This window comes from Mesocricetus auratus, unplaced genomic scaffold (genome assembly GCF_017639785.1).
Source record: "Mesocricetus auratus isolate SY011 unplaced genomic scaffold, BCM_Maur_2.0 Super-Scaffold_4256, whole genome shotgun sequence".
Lineage (NCBI taxonomy): Eukaryota > Metazoa > Chordata > Mammalia > Rodentia > Cricetidae > Mesocricetus > Mesocricetus auratus.
This window is the reverse complement of record NW_024429182.1, coordinates 23,374,344-23,395,732: the sequence shown is the minus strand read 5'-3', so window position 1 is coordinate 23,395,732 and position 21,389 is coordinate 23,374,344. Positions and strand designations below refer to the sequence as shown.

The 21,389-nt window shown below is 38.8% G+C and overlaps 1 protein-coding gene across 4 annotated transcripts in view; it reads left to right on the top strand.

Annotated features, from left to right (window-relative positions):
- The window catches only part of Exoc6 (exocyst complex component 6), a 145,052-nt gene that overhangs the window by 49,983 nt on the left and 73,680 nt on the right, over positions 1-21,389 (top strand). For all 4 annotated transcript variants that reach the window (XM_021224794.2, XM_005063646.4, XM_021224805.2 and 1 more), the window contains exons 9-15: positions 2,585-2,668; positions 6,512-6,558; positions 6,691-6,811; positions 8,270-8,341; positions 12,794-12,891; positions 18,770-18,875; positions 20,408-20,517. In XM_021224794.2, the coding sequence (XP_021080453.2) occupies positions 2,585-2,668; positions 6,512-6,558; positions 6,691-6,811; positions 8,270-8,341; positions 12,794-12,891; positions 18,770-18,875; positions 20,408-20,517 (638 nt within the window). The remainder of the gene's footprint in view (positions 1-2,584; positions 2,669-6,511; positions 6,559-6,690; positions 6,812-8,269; positions 8,342-12,793; positions 12,892-18,769; positions 18,876-20,407; positions 20,518-21,389) is intronic.

Genomic DNA, 21,389 nt, shown 5'->3' with positions numbered 1-21,389 from the left:
CTCGAAAGATTTTACTGCTGGACCTGGTGTAACTTATTTGTAATCATAGCCTGAGGAGGAGACTGAGGCAGGAGGATCACAAGTTGGAAGACATCCTGGTCTATATAAGGGGATCTGTCTTTTAAAAAGACAGCCATTTTGGTTTTTCGAGACAGGGTTTCTCTGTGGCTTTGGAGGCTGTCCTGGAACTCTCTTGGTAGTCCAGGCTGGTCTCGAACTCACAGAGATCCGCCTGCCTCTGCCTCCCGAGTGCTGGGATTAAAGAAAGACAGCCATTTTGAAAAGTGTCTGTTTTTTTCTTCTTCTCTGGTTCATTCTAGTGACTCTCTGCTTTACTGACTTGGATATATTTGGTTCTTTTGTGGGTCTCATAGGCTTATCTATTTCTCTGGTATTTGTGATTGCTTTAAGTACATCCTGCAACGCTAGGTTAGTGGTCATGGATCACTTTTGTTTGTGCTTATCTTGGATGTTTCTACTTCTCTCTCAATTTTCAAAGATGCTTTTGCTGGCTGTAGAGTGTTGGTGAAACAGTTATTAACTCTGAGGGCTTGAAGTAGATGACTCCATGCTTCCTTGGCTTTCAGGGCGTTTCTTGAGAGCTCTGATGTAACTCTGAGGGTTTGATTTTGTACCTGAGTTGGCATTTTATTCCTGTAACTTTCAGCATTCTTTCTTGACCTGTAGTCTTGATATTTTATCTATAATGTGGCACGGATGGATTCTTTTTTGATCAGGTCTGTTTAGACCTTCTAGTTCTCCTGTGCTAAGGTACCCGTGTTTCTCTAGATTTGGAATTCCATTTGGCAGTAATTTCCTTAAAAGTGTTTTCTGTGCCTTTGGTTGCAGCTCATTTCTGTTTCCACTGTGGATGTTTAGACTTGCTCTGATCGTGTCTAGAATTCTTGAAAGCTCTGGTCATTCTTATTTTTTTTCTTTTTTGTTGTTTGACGTTTCCTCAACTTTATCTCAATGCCTGTACTCTGTCCTGTTCTTTTAGTCTCTTCAGTGCCTGCTGTTCTCTCTCCTGTTGGTCTAGTCTCTTGGTGGCACTTTCCATTGAGTTATACTTGGTTCTTTTCCTGAATTTCTGTTTTTTTGATGAATTTTTCATTCATGTTGCTGTTTTGTCCGGCTCCAAGTTCACCTTCATCACGTCACCTTGTGTTTGTTTAACCCTTATTGAGGTATAAAACACATTCTCATGAATTCCTTGGCACTTCATCTGTTCAGATCTTCGGATTTAGTTTTTGAGGCATTATGGACTTTTGGAGAAATTATTCTGTCTTGTTTCATAACATTTCTTCTGGATTTCTGTGCTGTGGTCTGAGTATTTGTTGCGATTTTCTTTAGGAATATTTTTAACCACTCTTTGTTTTTTGTTTTGTTTTTCAAGACAGGATTTCTCTGTGTAACAGCCCTGGCTGTCCTGGAATTCGCTCTGTAACCCATGCTGGCCTCGAAGTCACAAAGATCCACCTGCCTCTGTCTCCTGAGTGCTGGGATCGAAGGCGTGCACCACCACTGCTGGTCTTTACCACTCTTATTTTCTGGGAGTCTTTTTAGTGGATCGGCTTCTGGCTTTATGATCCCCAGTGAAGGGAATCCTTTTAAGTATCATATTCTCTAAGTCACAGTGCAGAGTTTCAAGTGGAAGGATATGGCTAATGTAATAAAGTCCTTATTAAAGCGTCCAGTTCCAGCTGAGCATGGCAGTGCGTGTTTGTACTCTGAGCACTTAGAAGGCCAAGGCAAGAGGGCTTCTGTAGGTTGGGGGCTAGCCAGGGCTACATAGCATGGCTTTGTTTAAAAGAAAAAGAACTTCAGGACTCTTAGTAGCAATGAGCATTAAATATTAAAAACCATTGAATTAATAATAAAAATTTAACCCACAAAATGGACAAACAAAACTATTCTGTTTTATACAAATTTAAAAGTTACTAATTTTCAATACAAATTTATATTTTATTTACTCATTATTAGAACATAGCCCATGTTTATGCTGTTTGGATCAGTTAAGTACTAATTAGAATAATTTATGCCTGAAATGAAGTGATAATTTTAACATCAAGATTCTTGTAAGCTCAAAAGGAAAATAAGCACTAAAACATTTTACATTAGAAAATACAACATTTGGACAAAATATATTAAATCAGGTAAAATTGTGTAAGGGTAGTATGCTATTAGCAGGAATTCAAAAGTAAGGGATACATGTCAACTCTGTACATGAGAGCTATCCATGTATCCTAAGTAAATGACACTTGGCTCTGTTCAAATAAAGTTAATATTATGGTTAATGTCATATCCTCTGCATTTGTTCAAACTCTTAGTAAAACAATTTCAGTTAATGTATTGCATAATCAGTAACATAGTTATTTTGAAGTTCTTAGTAGCTAGTTTTTTAAGCTATAACACCAAACTCTTTTTCTTACCATCTGTGTGAAATGCCATTTGTCATTTACGTTCCAATTTGGAAAGTTAACATGATCCCCAGAGGATGAAGAAGGCCCTCTCAGCTGGAGGGCAAGGGAAGGAGGGAGGTGGGAGGCAGGGTCATGACCATCTTTCTCCTGGTGCGCTTTAGGGTGATGAAGAAACGTTTGAAAATTACTACCGGAAGCAAAGGAAGAAGCAAGCGCGCCTGGTTCTGCAGCCGCAGTCCAGTGTGGTGAGTGTGAGCTTCCTGTGCAGTGGTACTCTACTGTCAGCCCGTACCTGGCTTTAGTTTTCAGAGCATGTGTCACTGCTCATTCACATATAAATATTTATTGATCACCTACCACTTCTAGTGATTGACCTGGGTGCCAAGGGTACAATAGTGAACAAAACGGGGTCAGTCTCTTCTCTCATGAGTTTACATTCTATTCGGGGAGGTAGACGTTGAGTTCAAAACATAAGCAAGCAAAATGCCAGGGAGTGGTAATTTGTTTCTGACACTGTGGTCAACTGTGTGCTGGGATTCTCTGTCACGATGAACAAAAAGGACAGTGGATAGACTTTTTCTTTGTGCTTTTATTTTTAATTGTGTGTATGTGACTGGAGGTAGGTCTGTATGTGACTAGGGTTACCTCAGAGGCCAGGAGAGCATTTTTAATTGTGTGTATGTGACTGGAGGTAGGTCTGTATGTGTGACTAGGGTTACCTCAGAGGTCAGAGAGCATTAGATCCCCTGGAACTGGAATTACAGGTGGGTGTCAGTCTCCTCATGAGTGCTGGGAACTAAACCTTCATCCTCTGTAAGAGAGCTAGGGCTCTTAGTCACTAAGCCATTTTTCTAGCGTCTAGATAGACTTCCTTTTTAAATTAGATTTTTCTTAAATGTACTGGGGATCTGACAGGAAAATATAATTCAGCTAAAAAGTGTGGCTATGGTGACATTTACATGTCTAAATGTGTTTGTAAATGCTCATAGACACTACATTGAAAAAATACCTCAAAATATCTGACTATAACCTAAATGAAGGCAAAAACCCAGGTAGGTTTTTTGTTTGTTTGTTTGTTTTTGTTGTTGTTGTTTTTCAAGACAGGGTTTCTCTGTATTGCTTTGGAGGTTGTCCTGGAACTTGCTCTGTAGACCAGGCTGGCTTTGAACTCACAGAGATCCACTTGCCTCTGCCTCCCGAGTGCTGGTATTAAAGGCGTGCGCCACCAACGCCTGGCCCCAGGTAGGTTTGATAGGCTACAGCTTTTATCCTGAGAGGGTCTATGGCATAGGAAAGCAGGAGTTTTTCATGATACAAGGTCAAACCTAGAGCGCTTAAAGTAGATTTCCTGTAAGACATCTCCTTTCTTGTAATCTGGGGCTTCTGGGGGTTTAAAGTCCATTATTAAGATTACCACGATATAAAGCCATCTAAAAACCTCTCTCAACAGTTAATGACAAATAAACCAGCTTAAAAACGGGCAAAAAAGATTTAAATGGACATTTTGTTACAGATACGCAGATGATATGCATACATGAAAAAGTTGTTCAGTATAATTTTTCATCAGGGAAATGTAAATAAAATCTACAGTGAATTACTGCCATATACTTATGGAATGCCTTACATTATAAAGCTTGACAGTATCAAATGCTGGTAAGAATGTGGGACTCAGCAACTAGAATTCTCTTATACTTATGGTGGGTATAAAAATAATATCATTACTGGAAAATGGTTTGACAATTTGTAACAATAAGTTATTGTACAATTCTAGACTTCCCCTAGGTAGTAATTCATGAGAAATGAAAACATGTCTTTACATAGTGGCTCATGTATGACTGTTTATAGTAGCTTTATTCATAAATACCAAAACCTAGAACTATTCTCAGTGTCTGTGAACTCGTTAGTAGACAAATTACATCATTATGAATAGTCATATTATTATGCTTAGATATACAGAGGAATATACAATATGGGTACTTTTATTTATTTATTTATTTTTGGTTTTACGAGACAGGGTTTCTCTGTATTGTTTTGGAGGCTGTCGGTCCAGCCCGGCCTCGAACTCACAGAGATCCACCTGCCTCTGCCTCCCGAGTGCTGGGATTAAAGGCGTGCGCCACCACCACCCAGCTATGGATGCATTTTAAAGCACCATTTTATGTGAAAACATTGATATATGAAATTGGTACAGTGTGTTTTATGTAATTGAAGTTTTTGAAAAGACGAAACTATAGGACAAAATGGGATCAGGTGGCCAAAGACTGGCAGAGTAGCTCACACAAAGAGGCATGAGGGAGCTTTGTGAGGTGTATCTAGAGATATTGTATGTCTTTGTATATTGATTGGCAATTATACAGCACATAATTTTGTCAGAACTCAGTGATAGAGTGCTGGGTTTATGCACAAAGTCTTGAGTTCAATCCCAAGCACAACACCAACAGGCAGGGTCAAAAATAAATGGAGTATGTGGCGGTCAGAGGACAACCTTGAGTCTTCCTTAAGTGCTGTCCACATTGTATTTTAGAAAGATAATTTTTTAAATTAAAATATAATTGTATCACTTTTTTTTCTTCCACTCAACCCCTCTCGTGTCCCCCCCCCACTCCTTTTCAAATCAGTGGCCTCATTTTCTTTGGTTACTATTGCTACATATACATAAGTGTGACCTGCTGAGTTTATTTTTGTTGTTTATGTATCTGTGAGTTCAGAAATGATCCTTTTGTATTGGATTTTTTTTTAAGATATAGTGTTTCATTGACCTGGCACTTGCCAAATTGACTAAGCTGGCTAACTGGCGAGTGAGCCCCATGGATCTGTCTCTATCACTATAAACATGTGTTCTAATATCCATCTTTATTTGTTTTTAGAATTTAATTTTTAATCTCACACACATATACATATATACATACACACACACATATGTGTGGGCGCTATGTGAATGTGGGTGCAGGTGCCCATCTGACATGTATCCTGGAAACTGAACTTGATATTCTGCAAGACCAGTGAACACTGTGAACTGCTATGCTATCCCTCCAGCCCCAACACATGCCTTTTGAAACATAAGTTCTTGGGAATTGAACCCAGGTTCTCATGCGTGTAAAACAGCCACTTTACCAGTTGAGTTACTATCCCAGCCCATATCTTTTTCACATTCTCATGTGTTTGTATGTAGTTTCATGTGTGTATATGCATGCTTGTGTGTGCGTGTGTGTGTGTGCATGCACACACACGTGCTAGTGTTTGTGGAGGTTGGAGATTAATGTAGGGAAATCATCTTCCGTCTCTCTCTCTCTCACTTTATTCTGTGAGGCAGGGCCTCTAAGCAAACCCAGAGCTCACCGATACTATCTGGTCTCGCCACCCAGCTTACTCTTGGGATCCTTTGCCTCTTCCTGCTGAGACTAGAACTCCTGCCACAAAAAACAAACAAAAAGGTTTAGTAGAGGATTTAATGTGCTCGTAGCTACTTGAACTCTATCACCTGATAGCTGTGTGAGAATAGATCACAGTGGGCAAGCCTAGAATCTGGAACTAGGTAGGACAGTGAGGTATTAGCTCACGTGAAAGAAAATGTTGGCTTCCACTAGTCAGATGTAGGCTCTGAAGTCCTGTTTACTGTCTAACTTATTTAATAGTTCTCTCCTTTTGAATGTACATTCCATGAGGGCCTGCAAGATGGCTCAGCGGACAGGATGGCTCAGTGGGGAGGATGGCCCAGGCAGCAGGATGGTTCAGTGGGTAGAGCTGCCTGTCTGCTGACCTGGCTTTTTCTTTGATTCCTGGAGCCCAAGTGAAGGTGGGAGGAGACAGCTGACCATTGTCTTCTGACCACCCCCCTTATGTGCTGTGGCATGTGTGTCCACACAGATACACATCATGTACTCACACACACAATAATAAAAGCTTCTGAATGTGTAATCCATGAGAGAAAAGGCTTTTTGTTATTTTCGAATATATCCCTGGTACCTAATTAGTAAGCAGAACTTAGTAGGCTCTCAATAAATATTTATTAATCAAGTTATAGTGACTTGAAACTTTTATGTTACTGTATTTATTGGTTTAAATTGATTTTTATTTTTCATTTTAAGCATGAAACAGTTGATGGCTATAGAAGATATTTCACTCAAATTGTAGGGTATGTATCTAATATGGAAGAAACTATTACTAATTTTATTAAAGTTTGTTGAATGTCAGAAATAATTATTTTCTACTTGCGCTTTCTCCCTTTTTCCCTAAACACATGCTATGTTGGTAATTGCCATTTTAGGTTCTTTGTGGTGGAAGATCACATTTTACATGTGACCCAAGGATTAGTAACCAGGGCATACACTGATGAACTGTGGAACATGGCCCTCTCAAAGATAATTGCTGTCCTTCGAGCCCACTCGGTAAGTAAGACCATTCATGTTAACAATTACAATTAACTTGATTTGTATAATGGGGAAAAGTGCATCTTTATCACCCTCCCTTTTTGGGAAAGTGCTCAGATTTGTAAGTAATACCATCAAGGCTTCTGCCTGTCTGTCAGGCTGGTTCTGTAGCTGCCTGGGGTGTCTGAAGATAATTTTATTTGAGCCTTACAGAAAATGAAGAAGTAGGCCAGCACCATTAGTCTCAGCTGACCTCTTCAGTAGACCACCGAGCAACACTGTGAAGAAAGAAAGGGGTTTTAATTATTCCAGATGTTTTGTTTCCAAAATCAACTCTACCATAAAACTCAGTAGAACTTGTTTCAGAATGTGTGTAGATTTGAAAATCTACAGTTTTTACAGTTTGAACTCACTTGAAATAATAAACCTTCATGTAATGAGAGATTTTTTTAATGGGTTAAAATTAAATGACCAACTATTTTCTTAATGCCTTTCGTGGAAATAGCTAACATGCTAGAGTTATAAACATTATAGGTTCATAATTGGTCATAAATTTAAGATAGTTGTAGTAGTTTATCTTCAATAAAGTAGCCTTATATTTAAAAGTTTGTAATCAGATACTATAACTAGTAATTAAAATTTAAAAGAGGAATTTTATCATATTTAGATTATAAATACATTTTGTTTATATTTATTAGGCGTATAGATTTGTGATACATTGGCAATAAAACTTTAAAAATATTTTAGTGAATAAAGCATTTTGGGGATGCTGGGAACAAAATCTAGTGCCACATGCATCTAAGAATGATGCATTTTACCATGGTTTATATTGAAATTGATTCTAATTATGCCATATTCCTATTAATTCCATGGCATTAAATATCTTTTTGTTGTTGTTGTTGTTGTTTTTCAAGACAGAGTTTCTTTGTGTAGCCCTGGCTGTCCTGGAACTCACTCATCCGCCTGCCTCTGCCTCCTTCGTGCTGGGATTAAAGATGTGTGCTATGACCGCCTGGCTCGCATTTAAAATCTTCAGTGTTATTAAGAGGCTGTGGATTACTCTGTTCTTTTAAAAGTATTATTTTCCTTCGGCTAATTACTAAGAAATACTTAAATTGCCATTCTTATATTGGGAAGGGTAATATATATGTCTTTTGTAAGATGGAGAATACATAAATAGTGAAAGTAGGAATGTATGGTGTATATGGAGACCACTGTTAGAGTTTGTAACTAATTTCTCAAAAGTCTAAAGATTCACAAAAACACAGTAGCCTTTCTTTCGCATGAACTTTTACGCATCATGTTATGGTCTCTTTTTACACATGTAACTGAGGAGAGACCAGCTCCTTGGATCTAATGAACCCGGATTTTAGTTTTGTTCTCAGTCTCCCACATTGAAGAACAAAGTGTCAGGTTCTTATTTCTTAGTTTTAACTTGTTTCTATTTTCCTCGTGTGTCCCTGTGCATCCCTACAGTCTTACTGCACTGACCCTGACCTTGTTCTGGAGTTGAAGAATCTCATTGTGATTTTTGCAGACACTTTGCAGGTGGGTGGTAACTTAAAATGCAATTGGTGATGATTTTGAGAGTGCAAGGACATAAAACATATAGACTGTATTTTATTATATTGTAGATTAGTGATAGTGAATCAGTGGTGATAAATGTTTATTTATAGATTGCTAGTCTTCTACCCAAAACCATGTGCAGCGCCTCCTGTGTAGTTTTGAAGCTTGGACAGAGCTCAGAAGATACAAGCACCTTTTAACACATTGAGCCATTTCAGTAAAAATATAGTCTTTTCGTGACTTAGAATAAGGAGGCCAGACATGGTGGTGCACGCCTGTAACCTCTGCCCTCAGGAGGCTGTATCAGGGGGGTCTTAGATTTGATCCAGCTTAGGCTACATAGGAAGATCTCAGAGTCAGGGTAGGGTAATTACCAACAACAGCAACATGACCTAGACTTGGTGAGATGGCTCAACAGGCAATAAGGGTAACCAACTCTAATGACCTGAGTTCCGTCCCTGGGACCCACATAATGGAGGGAGAGAAGTAAATCCCACAAGTTGTCCTCTGACCTCCATCTGTGCACCCCTCACACACAAGTAAATATAATAAAAAATTTAAAGGTATCTGTAGTTTAAAAATGTTTCAGAAATGTTAAATGAAATAAAAGTTTCTCTGTCAGCACCTTTCTCAGAACAAATGTATGTATACTTTAGGCTTCCAAAGGGACATGGCTATGCAGTATTTCCAAGTACATGTGGCTATACCATATTCCCCAGTATATGTGGCTAGGTGTGCAGTATTTTCCAGTATATGTAACTATGCAGCATTCCCCTACTGTGTAACTATACAGTATTCCATGTTGTGGAATATTACTTTAACTAGGCAAAGATGTGTTACATTTGTTTATGCTCCATTTGTTTAATGGTGTAAAGATGTGTTGCTTTGCCTGCCTAAGGTACCTGATTGGTCTAATAAAAAGGTGAACAGCCAATAGCTGGGCAGTAGAGGGTTAGGTGGGCCTGGCACGCAGAGAGAATAAGGAGGAGGAATCTGGGTGAGAGGTGGGGGGAGAAGAGAGAACACGGGAGAAAGAGAGGGAAACACGCGCGTCCAGCCAGCCAGCCAGACAGCCTCCAGACAGATAGACATGGAGTAGGACATACAAAAAGAAAGATAAAAGCCCCAAGGCAAAATACAGACGAAGAGAAGCAGGTTAATTTAAATTATAAGAGCTAGTGGGGCAAGAATAAGATAAGGCTGGGCATTCATAACTAATAATAAGCTTCTGAGTCATGATTTGGGAGCTAGTTGGTGGGCCCTGCCCCACAAAAAGTCTCTTGCATTTGCTCTTCTCTCTCAAGTCTAGATTCCTTCTCCTACTTATTCTCTCTGCCCACCAGCCCCGCCTATCCCTCTATTGCCTGGTTATTGGCTGTTCAGCTTTTTATTAGTTCAATCGGTACCTTAGGCAGGCAAAGCAACACATCTTTACATTGGTAAGCAAATACTAGTTAAAGTAATATTCCACAACAATTCCCCGGTATATGTGACTGTGCAGTGTTCCCTAGCACATGTTATGACTCAGTCTTACCTAGTATGTGTGACTGTATAGGATCTTCCAGTCATGTAACAATGCACTATTACATGCATTATTCCCAGTTATTGTTACTGTGCAGCATTCCCAGTCCATGTGACCTTTGAACCTTTTTCTTCCTCTTAGAGCACTTTGTAAATCCATAATTAAAAAAAATGCTTTGGGGGCTTGAGATATCCACCATCAATTAAGAGTTCATACTGCTCTTCTAGAGGACATGAGTTTGGTTCTCAGCATCCTTGCCAGGCAGCTACAATTGCCTGTAAACATAGCTCTAGGGAATCTGATGCCTCTGGCTTCTGGGTACCTACACACATGTGACATACACATACAAATATGTTTTGTGTGCTCTAGGAAATGGTGCTATGAACTATTTGCTTTATCATCACAAGTCTTTGAATAGCTGTTTTCTTTCTTCTTAAATATAAGGAGAGTACTCTACAAGCTTCTTTGTAAATTATTTTATTACCTTATATATTTATTAATTTGAATGACCTATTAGTTATCACCAGAGTAATGTGGAATGTGGTTGTTATTTCCCATACATTTTATGATACATGAATCTATCATAGTGATCTCCTTGTATTGATAAGTTTTATTTGGGGCTTTCTTAATTTTAGGGGCCCTACTGTGAGTAACTCAAGGGAGCTTTTTGCTTTCCTTAATGATTTTAAACATCCAGAGTGCCTTAGGGACCACTGTTCTTTATGTTGTCATTGGACTGTCAATTGCTTGTTAACTGCATAAGAGAATAAAGTGATGGGATCACTAAGCACTAAGTTTACCTCTGTTGTCATCCTGCTGTAATATGCAGGATTTACTCCATCCTAAGTAGGAATGTGGGTTTATATTGTGTGCAAATTCCTTATCTCTTTGTAAGACCATTACAAACAGTTCTGGGATCAGTGTATTGAAATAAATGAATCCAGAGTATTTGCTAGGTCTAAGGAATGCTACTGAGAATCAAATAAAAGCTAAAGGAGGTTTACATAATGGAGACATTGGAAAAGCAATAGTGCTGTTTATGTAAACCTTTGAAAGCACACTCACCCACCTACCTTCCTTCCTCCCTTCTTTGTGACTGGATCCTGTTATGTAGCCCAGGCTAGCCTGAATTCCTGATGTCCTGCCTCCACCTCTTGAGCTCTGACGCTATAGAGAAATTCCACCTGCCTAGTTGTTTCTGAACTTAACTGCTTTGAAATATGTTAGAGGTTAGACATTAGTGATTTTTAATTATTAAGAAATTCATTATTTTCATTTTTCCATGAAACTGATAAGTTCATTATTAGGCATATTTTATACTACATTAATGATGATATCTTTTAAGTTTATATCTTCTAATTGAAGAGTCATGGTGTCTTTTCATAGAAACAAAAGAATGTCTCATAATTTTTCATTTTTTAAATTGACACTTTTACTACCTTAAAGAACTTTTACTTTAAAAAAAATTAATGTAGGGTTTGAGAGATCGCAGAGGTTAAGAGCACTTGTTGCTCCTAGAGAAGACCTGAGTTAAATTCTTTTTTTTTCCATTTTTTTGTAATTATTTATTTATTTTAGTTTTAAATAGCTTGCTTCACATGTCAATCCCAGTTCCCTCTCCCTCCCCTCCTCCTTCACCCCCCACCATCCCCCCCAGCCTCCCACCCTATTGCCACTTCCTTCCACATAGGGGATATTTAGAGTCTGTCATTTCACTCAGGGCAGGGTCCAGGCACTTCCCTAAGAGTCCAGGCTGAGAGAGCATCCCTCTTTGTGTTATGGACACACGAAGTCCATTTGTATGCCAGGGATAAACACTGATCCACTGCTCAGGGCCCCATAGGTTGCCCAGGCCTCCTCACTGGCTCTCACACTCAGGGGGTCTGGATCTGTCCCATGCTGGCCTCCCAGCTGTCGGTCTGGGGTCCATGAGCTCTCCCCTGTTCAGATCAGCTGTCTCTGCTGGTTTTGCCAGCCCATTCTTTGCCAATTTGCTCATCGCTCCTCTCTCTCTGTCACTGGGTTCCATGGGTTCAGTTCAGTGTTTAACTGTGGGTGTTTGCCTCTGCTTCCATCAGTCACTGTATGAAGGCTCCAGGATGGTTATAGACATCAAGTTCACGCCAGTTGTGGTGGCACATGCCGGTAGGATTTGCTGAAGGAGGCAGAGGCAGGACAATCACGAGTTCCTGAGTTAAATTCTTAGCACTCACGTGACAGCTGTAAACCATTTGTAACTCCAGTTCCAGGGATCTGATGTCCTCCTCCAGCCCCTGCATGTAGTACACAGATATGCATGCATGCAAAACACAGATGCGTAAAAAACAAACAAACGTTCCATTTCTTAAGAAAAGTAATGTTTTAATACACTTTTGAGTTTATCTTTTGACGATTTCATGCATGGACATGATGTTTTTAGAGCATTATCCCCCAGACTTCGGCATTTCAGCTCCTTTGACGTTTCCTTCCAAATCCTCCTCCCAGCTTCATACTGAGGGGGTGGGCGTAGTCATTGACATCATCATCCTCATCCCTTTCTTTAAAAGGAAGAAATCAGTGTTTTGTCATTTAAGACAAAGCTGATCAAATAATAGTAAAGAAGGTAACACCAGCACATTTACAGTTCTGTTTACCTCTTGTCAAGTCAAAAGTGTTTGTCTTATTCACTGACACTTTTCTGAGCAAATGTCACGTGCTGGGAAGACGGTTGATGTGTAAACTAGTAGAGACAGATGTGTGGTGTGGTAATATGAGAGAATGGCGGGTTCCTGGATGGTGTGGAAAACTGTAGTGTCTGAGTGTGAGACAAGAAGTTCGGATTGAAGTGATGAGACCTGATTGAAGGCAGTTTGATTTAGGTCAATGAACGTTTTAGACATATTTGACTTACCTTTTTTTTCTCTGTGTCTTAGGGTTATGGCTTTCCAGTCAACCGACTTTTTGACCTTTTATTTGAAATAAGAGATCAATACAATGAAACATTGCTTAAGAAATGGGCAGGTATTTTCAGGTGGGTCCAAAGAATGGTGCCTTAGTATAATGAATAAACTTGTCAAACACTTAACCAATTGGTTTTGTATATAGTAATAAGAATGCTTGCTCAGTTTCTGTTGTAATAAAATGCACACAATTATAACTGATCCGTGTATAAGTTTACAGTACCATGGTGTTAAGTACATCCACACTGTTGGAACCATCACCACTCTCTCTCCAGACCCTTGCATATTCCCAAACACAATCTCCACCCATTAAACAGTAACTCATTTGACTCCATTTGACTCAGGGCTCCATCCTCCAGCCCTGACAACCACCGTCCTTTCTATCTTGTCTCTAAATTGACTACTGTAGAATCTCATGTAAGTGAAATTATAGAATATTTGCTCTACTATATTGGAATCAATTCACTTAGCATGTCATTGTGGTTTGTTTATGCAGTACACAGGCCAGAATTGCATTCCCTTTGAAGTCTAGGTCATACTACACTTCATGTATCTGCCACATTTTCTCTACTCTTTTCTTGATGGATACCTAAGTTGTTTTATTGATTGTTCTACTGTTGTTACATGCAGGAGTATGCCAGTATCTGAATTAATGTTAGATATTTTGGGGTTTATACTCAGAAGTGGAATACTGGATCATATGATAATTTATTTTTTAACTTTTTTGGAAAACCTGCCATATTGTTTTCCATAGTGGATGGACCATTTATAATCAATTTATTTATACTTTAGTTTTAGTATCTGCAATTTTTCCAGTAAATGGTTAGGTACTTATAAGGTTGTAAGTATTTCAAGATATTTTGCATTGGGGACAGAAATTTATGCCTTTTAAATCTGACTTGGGGCAGGTGTTGTTCATAAAACTTAGCTGTCTTAGAAATCTTAAAGTCTCTAAGAAAGATGGACGCGTTTTCTACAGTCACTTGCTTGAGTGATGTGGACTGAAGTGTTTGAGTGTTGGTGAGTTTACACTGCCATAACAAGAGAAGCATACCCCGTTTGTTACTAGAACATTCCCCCTTTCTCCTTTCCCGCCTCCCTCACCTGTCCCTCCCTGTCTTTCTTCTTCTTGCCTCGTTCTCTCTTTCAGAAAACAGCCTGTTTCTTACATATGTGTTGCCCCAAAGTAAGCTAGAATTAATATGACAATGGTACCTGCTACTAAGACAAATCATATGTCAAATGATTTCATATGAGCTTAGTACTTAAGCCATTTTCAAAAGTGAAGGTTAGCTCTCTGAATTCTGCATAGGAATGTTTTGTAAATCCCTAAGTGATTTATAAGGTAACAGACCTGTATTAAAGTTAACTAAATAAATCCTCATTTGAAGTTACTATATTAACATTTATTATTTTTATTTAGTACTTTTTGGGGGCAGTTACAGTGTTTCAGATTGAAGCTAGAGCCTCTGCAGATGCTAAGCAAGTGCTCTGCCCCAAACAACGTCTCTAGGATTTTAAACTTTTAAATGCTTTCCATTTAGTGTGTGTGTGTGTGTGTGTGTGTGTGTGTGTGTGTGTGTGTGTGTGTGTGTGTGTGTACGTGTGTGTACTAGTCAGTTCTTTACTTCCACTAGGTGGTTCTGGGAGATCAGACTTAGGTGTCAATATCTTTACCCTCTGGACTCTCACTGCCCAGTCTTTACCCTCTGAACTCTCACGGCCCAGTGTTTACCCTCTGGACTCTTTAGTAGTTTTTCTAACTCTAATTCTAGAAATAATTTTTGGGGGGTTTCTCTGTGCCTTTGGAGGATGTCCTGGAACCAGGTCTTGTAGATCAGGCTGTTCTCTGAGAGATCCACCTGTCTCTGCCTCCCGAGTGCCTGGATGAAAGGGGGGTGCTACCACTGCCCGGCTCTAACTCTAATCAATTGTCTTAAAACTTCTAGCAGGGCCATTGCTCCCCAAAACTAGGAGCTGTGAAATATTTTTTCTCACTGGGAAGCTGAAGTGTTTGTTCAAATAGAGATAGAATTGACATAAATAGAATAGACTTACTTCATCAACTATAGTAATTGTGGAGGAAAACAAATAACATCAGACATAATGCATAATTCCCAAATACATTTTAATTTCTACCTTTAACACCATCCTAAGTAATGCTTTATGCCTAAAATTTTAAGTAGTAGGATTTAAGCTTTATTTACCACTGACTAGTATCTTCAAATGTATTACAGGTAGTGAACTGACAACAGTAAGATGGGTGAAGAAAATTTTCACCAATACTGATAATTATAATTTGGCAACTTCTGTGATAGAGTTTATCATCTGATTAATATTATAGTATAGTATTTTTCTATGTGTAGTTTAGGTTGTGAGCACTAATAGTTTTTTAACTTTATAGTTTATGTATTTACGTATTGATTTATTTAGTTGTTTTTTTTTTTTTTTTTTTGAGACAGGGTTTCTCTGTGTAGCCCTGGCTGTCCTTGGAACTCACTTTGTAGACCAGTCTGAAAGGAACTTACAGAATTCCACCTGCCTCTGCCTCCCAAGTGCTGGGATTTAAGGCATGTTCCTTTACCACCTGGCTGAGTATTTTTATTTTTAATAGACAAATGTGAAGTAATGCATTTATACAAACATATTTAATACATAAATATATTCATAGAGTACATACAGAGTACATAGCTATGCATTATGGATACCGAAACCAAACTATCCATCATCTTACATTAAAAATGGTCTACAGAGTGAGTTCCAGGACAGCCTTCAAAACAATATAGAGAAACCCTGTCTTGAAAAACCAAAACAAATAAACAAAAAACAAAAACAAAAACATTTTATTGATATGTTTTTGAATTACTGAAAGGAGTAAAAGGGCAGGAAAATATTGACAATTTCATAATGATCATAAGGTTAACAGTCATCTTTCTGTGACCTTATCATAACATCAGGCATCACATAGAACACTGAAGGAGAAGAAATCCGTATTGTGAGCTGGGGGTGGTGGTGGTGGCGGTGGCGCACGCCTTTAGTCCCAGCATTCGGGAGGCAAAGGCAGGCAGATCTTTCTTTGTAAGTTCCATGCCAGAGTGCGTTCCAGACAGCTGGGGCTGCATAGAGAAACCCTGTGTCAAAAAGAAAAAGAGGAAGGAAGGAAAGGAGGGAGGGAGGGAATGAGGGAGAGAGGAAGGAGAGAAAAAATTTGTAGTGCACACAGAGGTTATGGTAAGAGAGTCTGGGATGCCTTCAGCATCACCTGCCTTGCCTAGGGCACATCTCACCATGATTAAGTATTTTCGTTTGTTTTTTCTTTCTTTGTCACCACTAAGTCATTAAGTCAGGGAGCAAATTGATAAATTGTTATCACATTCTCCTCTCTTTCTTTGAAGTAAACATTGGGAACTGCAGTCACCCTACTGTGTGAAGGTCATTAAAAGTTTACGTCTCTATCTGGTACTTCATATATTTTGCCCAGTGTTTCTCTTTATCTTAGCCCCCTGTTAACCACTAGTCTACTTTCTTTTTTTTTATTTATTTTTTTTATTTTATTTTCCAGTTTAAATTTAGATAAGAATCAAGGTTGCTTCACAAGTCAGTTCCAGGTCCCTCTCCCTCACTAGTCTACTTTCTGTTTCTATGGGTTTGACTTTTTTAGATTCCATATGTAAGTAAAGCCATGCAGTATTTGTCGTCTAAGCCAGGCTTATTTCATTTAGCATGATGTCCTTAAGGTTCTTCTATATTAATACAAGTGATAGAGTTTTTTTAATTTTCAAGGCAGCATAAGCCATTATGTACATAACACACATTTTTTTCATCCATCTGACAGAAGGTAAAGCTGACTCCCTATCTTAGCATATATTAGCTATTGCAGATAGTGCTGCATTGAACATGGGAAGGCAGATATCTTGTCAGTATACTAGTTTCGTGTCCTCTGGATAGATACTCACACAGCCATGTTCTGGTTTCAGTTCTCTCTGTACTGTCTGTCCTCCACATTCTTTTCTATCACGGCAGTGTTAATTCCATTTCCATCAAAGGACTTCCTTTCTCCACATCCTTATGAACAGACACTTTTCTTTTTCAAATGATAGCTGATCTAATAGGCTTGTGATGATATCTCATTGTGTTTTAAATTTGTATATCTGTGGTGATTGGCGATATTGAAGAGAATGCCTGTTGTGTTTGCCATTTGAGTGTCTTTGGGAAGTAACTATTTAGGTCCTTGCTCGTTTTTAATATGCTGATTTATTTTCCTGCTGTTGAGTTCTTTGCATTCCTTACTTTTTATGTTAATCCTTTATCAGACTTGTCAGCTGTATAGTAGAGAATGAACTCAGGCATCAACCTTGATAGCAAACACTTCTGCTGAGCCATCTAGCCAGCCTAGGTGGGTTTTATACTCCTTTGCACTTACACTTTCTGTCCACAATGATTTCCTCCTGTAATCTCATTAGAGATGTTTCTTTTCATCTTTCAAGACCCTACAGACTCTCCATGAGATGATCCACCTGCTCTGATAGCTTCTTTGCCCTACTGTATGTGTAACATACAACATCTTCAAGTAAGGGGTTTTCATTGCAGGTCAGGGTTAATACATAGTAGCTATTAATAAGCATCAGTCAGCCTGGATTACTGATTAAAGGTAAATTGATGCTAGGCATGTAGCTGGCACACTTCTTTAATCCCAGTACTAGGGAGGCAGAGGCACATGGATTTTTGTGAGGTCATCCTAGTTTACATAGTAAGTTCCAGGCCAGCCAGTGAAACCCTGCCTCAAAAAAAAAAAAAAAAAACAAAAACAAAAAACCAAGAACAAACAAAAGTTAGTTGGTTGGGAAACAGCTACCTTAGGACAAGACAGGTGGGTTATAATAGTCCTCCAAAGCTCAGTTGGTGAAAGTTGTTTATTTCTCACACAGAAGTCAGAGATCTGAGCTATTTCAGTTGTGATTACACCTTTTTAACTCATTGTCTCCAGGGAAAGTAAGGTTGTAACACAACACAGATGGTTAAGAGCAATCTGCATCCCTTCCACAGTGGCTAAAACCAGTTACTAACTGCAAGAGTCTGCATAGGTGAGCAGTCACAGGGCTTGGGGACTGAGTAATAAACACCTGTCTTGACCTTAAGAACTGAAGCTTCTTCTGAATGCTACATCCTGAGAGACAGCCTAGGCAACAAAGTAGCACAAGTTCTAATTGTTCTTAATAATAAAAAGTCAGCTGGGGGGAGGGGTGTGAAAGCTCATGAGTTAGAGAAACAGAGTGGTCAGCCATTAGAGTTCTTACCTCTATCAGTGCTCAGACCAAAGGGGAGATCCTGTCCTTAGACTTCATCCTCAGACTGACTGCTCCTCAGAGTGACTGCTGCTCAGACTGCACTGAGCTCCTGTCTCCTCCAACCACATATTCCTCTCTCCACCCAGCCATCTCCCTTACTGTCTCCAGCTCGTTAGAGCTGGGATTAAAGGCATATCACTCCAAGTGCTACGATTACCTTTGTGTGAGCTCTGTTCCTCTTTTAGCCTGGATCAATCTTGTGTAGCCCAGGGTGGCCTTGACCTAACAGAAATCCATCTGCTTCTGTCTCCTGAGTTCTGGGATTAAAGGTGTGTGCCACTACTGCCTGGCCTCTGTGGGTTATTCGTGTGGCTAGCTTTGCACTCTGATCTTCACGCAAGCTTTGTTAGATCATAAACAAAATATGCAAAATTAAAAGTGAAGTTCTTCGAGGATGAAAAACTAGAACCAGGACACTGGAAAGGAACTGCGAGAGACAAGACCTATTTGATACTGGATTTTAGGATCCTGGATGATTAGTATTTTCCTGTTGTGACTTGTAATCGACAAAACAAACAAACAAAATTGTAGGAGCTGTTTTTGTAAAGATACTGTAGTCTAATGACAGGGCAATAAGATTTCAACTTTTCTTGTTTAACAGGGACATTTTTGAAGAAGATAATTACAGCCCTATCCCTATTGGCAGTGAAGAAGAATATAAAGTCGTCATCAGTAAATTTCCCTTTCAAGATCCAGACCTTGAAAAGGTACAAGATAGTTTTTCAATTTAAGGATTAAGAAAAAAACCAAATCATCATATTTATTACTATATAAAATTAGCATTGTAAGTTGAGAATGACTTCTTTGGGGGCAGTTTGTTGTTGTCGTTGTCATTTGAAGAAATTAATTATATTTTAACCCTTATAGATTTTTTAAGTACTACTATTATTATTATTATTTTGAATAAGTTAAGTAGGACCTTTTGGGGGGATCTGGGGACACTAGAAACAGTTGTCCAAATGTGAGGTGAATTCCCAGGGCAAGTGATACTTGTATTGCGTGCATTCCAGAGCAGATGTATTAGATGCTGGGTAGATTGTAGTAATAAGAGTAGTGCCTACTGCAGTGCTAAAACGCCATGACCATAATTCGCTTACACATCTGCTTCACAGTCCATCACTGAAAGAAGTCAGGGCAGGAACTCAAGCAGTACAGGAACCTGGCAGGAGCTGATGCTGTGGCCATGGAGGGGCGCTGTTTACTGACCTGCTCCTCATGTTTTGTTCAGTTTGCTTCCTTATAGAATCCAGAATCACCAGCCCAGGAGTGGCAGCACCTCCAATGATCTGGGCCCGCCCACATCAATCAGCAATGAAGGAATGCACTATACCCACAGGCCCGTTGGATGGGGAGGCATTGTCTCTACAGAGGTTCCCTCTTCTAAAATGACTCTAGTTTGTGTCAGGTGAACATTAAAATTAGCCAGCACAAGCATGCTCTAGGAAGAGATTATCTTTGACACATTTGTCACTGTGAAAGATCTTATTTTATGGCTTTAAAAAGAAGTATATTAGACAGGGGAGAAGGTTCATGGGAAAAGTGCTTGCTGCACAAGCATGAATACCTGTGTTTAGATTCCCATCACCCACATAAAAGCCAAAGCTGGATGTTACCTACGGTATTTGTAAGCCCAGCTCTGGAAAGCAAATGCAGAAGAAGCTGAAACTGTTTCAGAAAAGAAGGTGGGAAGCAATAGAGGAAAATGTTTAACAGTGACCTCTGGCCTCCACGCACAAGTGCACATGCACGTACACACACACACACACACACACACACACACACGCACACTTTCTATAAAAGTTTATTTTAAGTACAAGATATGTGAAGGTGGTAGCTGCTTGTAGATTTCTTCTGGAAGAAGGCAATAGCTGTGCCTTAAAAATAAAAAGTAAAAAAATAAATAATAAAATTCTGGATTTGTTTAAAATTAAAAATAGGCTAGACATGGCAGCACATGGCTGTAATCCTAGCTCTTGGGAAGCAAAATGAGGAGAACCACATGTTCAAGGCCAGCCAAGCTACTTAGTGAGATCCCGTCTCAAAACAGCTAGCTAACTAAATAAATAGATGAAAGTTTAAAACAACATATAAGAATTATGTAGAAATATAACCATAGAATTTTATGCAATTATTTACATTCAGTTGTAAAATCATATTAATTTTTTACCTTTATAAGAGACTACAATATTGTTTTTTAAAAAACAAATCTCCAAAGCAGTATTAACTTTCTCTTTTACAGCAATCTTTCCCAAAGAAGTTCCCCATGTCCCAGTCAGTGCCTCTTATTTATATTCAAGTTAAAGAATTTATTTATGCCAGCCTTAAATTTTCTGAGTCACTGCACCGAAGGTAAGCTCACTGACATGAAACCTACTTTGTCATATGCTTTTAGAAAGTGTTAGCATTTTATTCCCAAACCCTAACTCTTGGTAGTCTGTAATCTGATTGGAAAGCCTTCCTACCATATTTGAGTTGGATTAAGGTTAGATTACTGTAACTATCTTATCATTTTATACATTGTTATTTTAGTGTTGAGACACATATGGCACAGGTGATTCAGTAGAGAAAGTTCTTTGCCCTTAGCATCTAGATTTAACAGTAATAAATATTTTGCCACATATCCTTTGTCTATTTATTATTAGTAGTAGTATTTTATTCTGTGGATATGGATGTTTTGCCTGCATGTATGTCTTTGCATTAGGTATATGCCTGGTGCCCAAGAAGCCCAGAAGAGGGCATCAGTTCCCCTAGAGTTACATCTGGTTATGAGCCACAATGTGGGTGCTGGGAATTGAACTGGAGTCTTTAACTGATCTTAGCTGCTGAGCTGTCTCTCCAGCCCCTTTGTCTATTTTAAAAGACATTTAAAAGAACATTTGCTAAGTAATGACCTTTTACCCTTAAGTGTTTAGCACTCACTACATTCCACCCCAGCTACAAATTACGCTTACAACTACAGAGCTAAATCTGAAACATAGATTGCTTTAATATTTTGTAAATTGGTAATGTATATGATTTGAATGTTCTTACAGATACTTATGCCTAATCTAAATGTTGGTTCTTGAAATATAGAAATTCATACTTGATTAACATTCTGTTAAATTTGGAGAAAGTATAGGAATTTAACATTTTGGAATTAGCATTATATAAGGACTGATAAAATTTTACTCATGTTTAAGGCAGGAATTCCAATGGGGGTAATTTTGGTTTTCCCTGCTGAA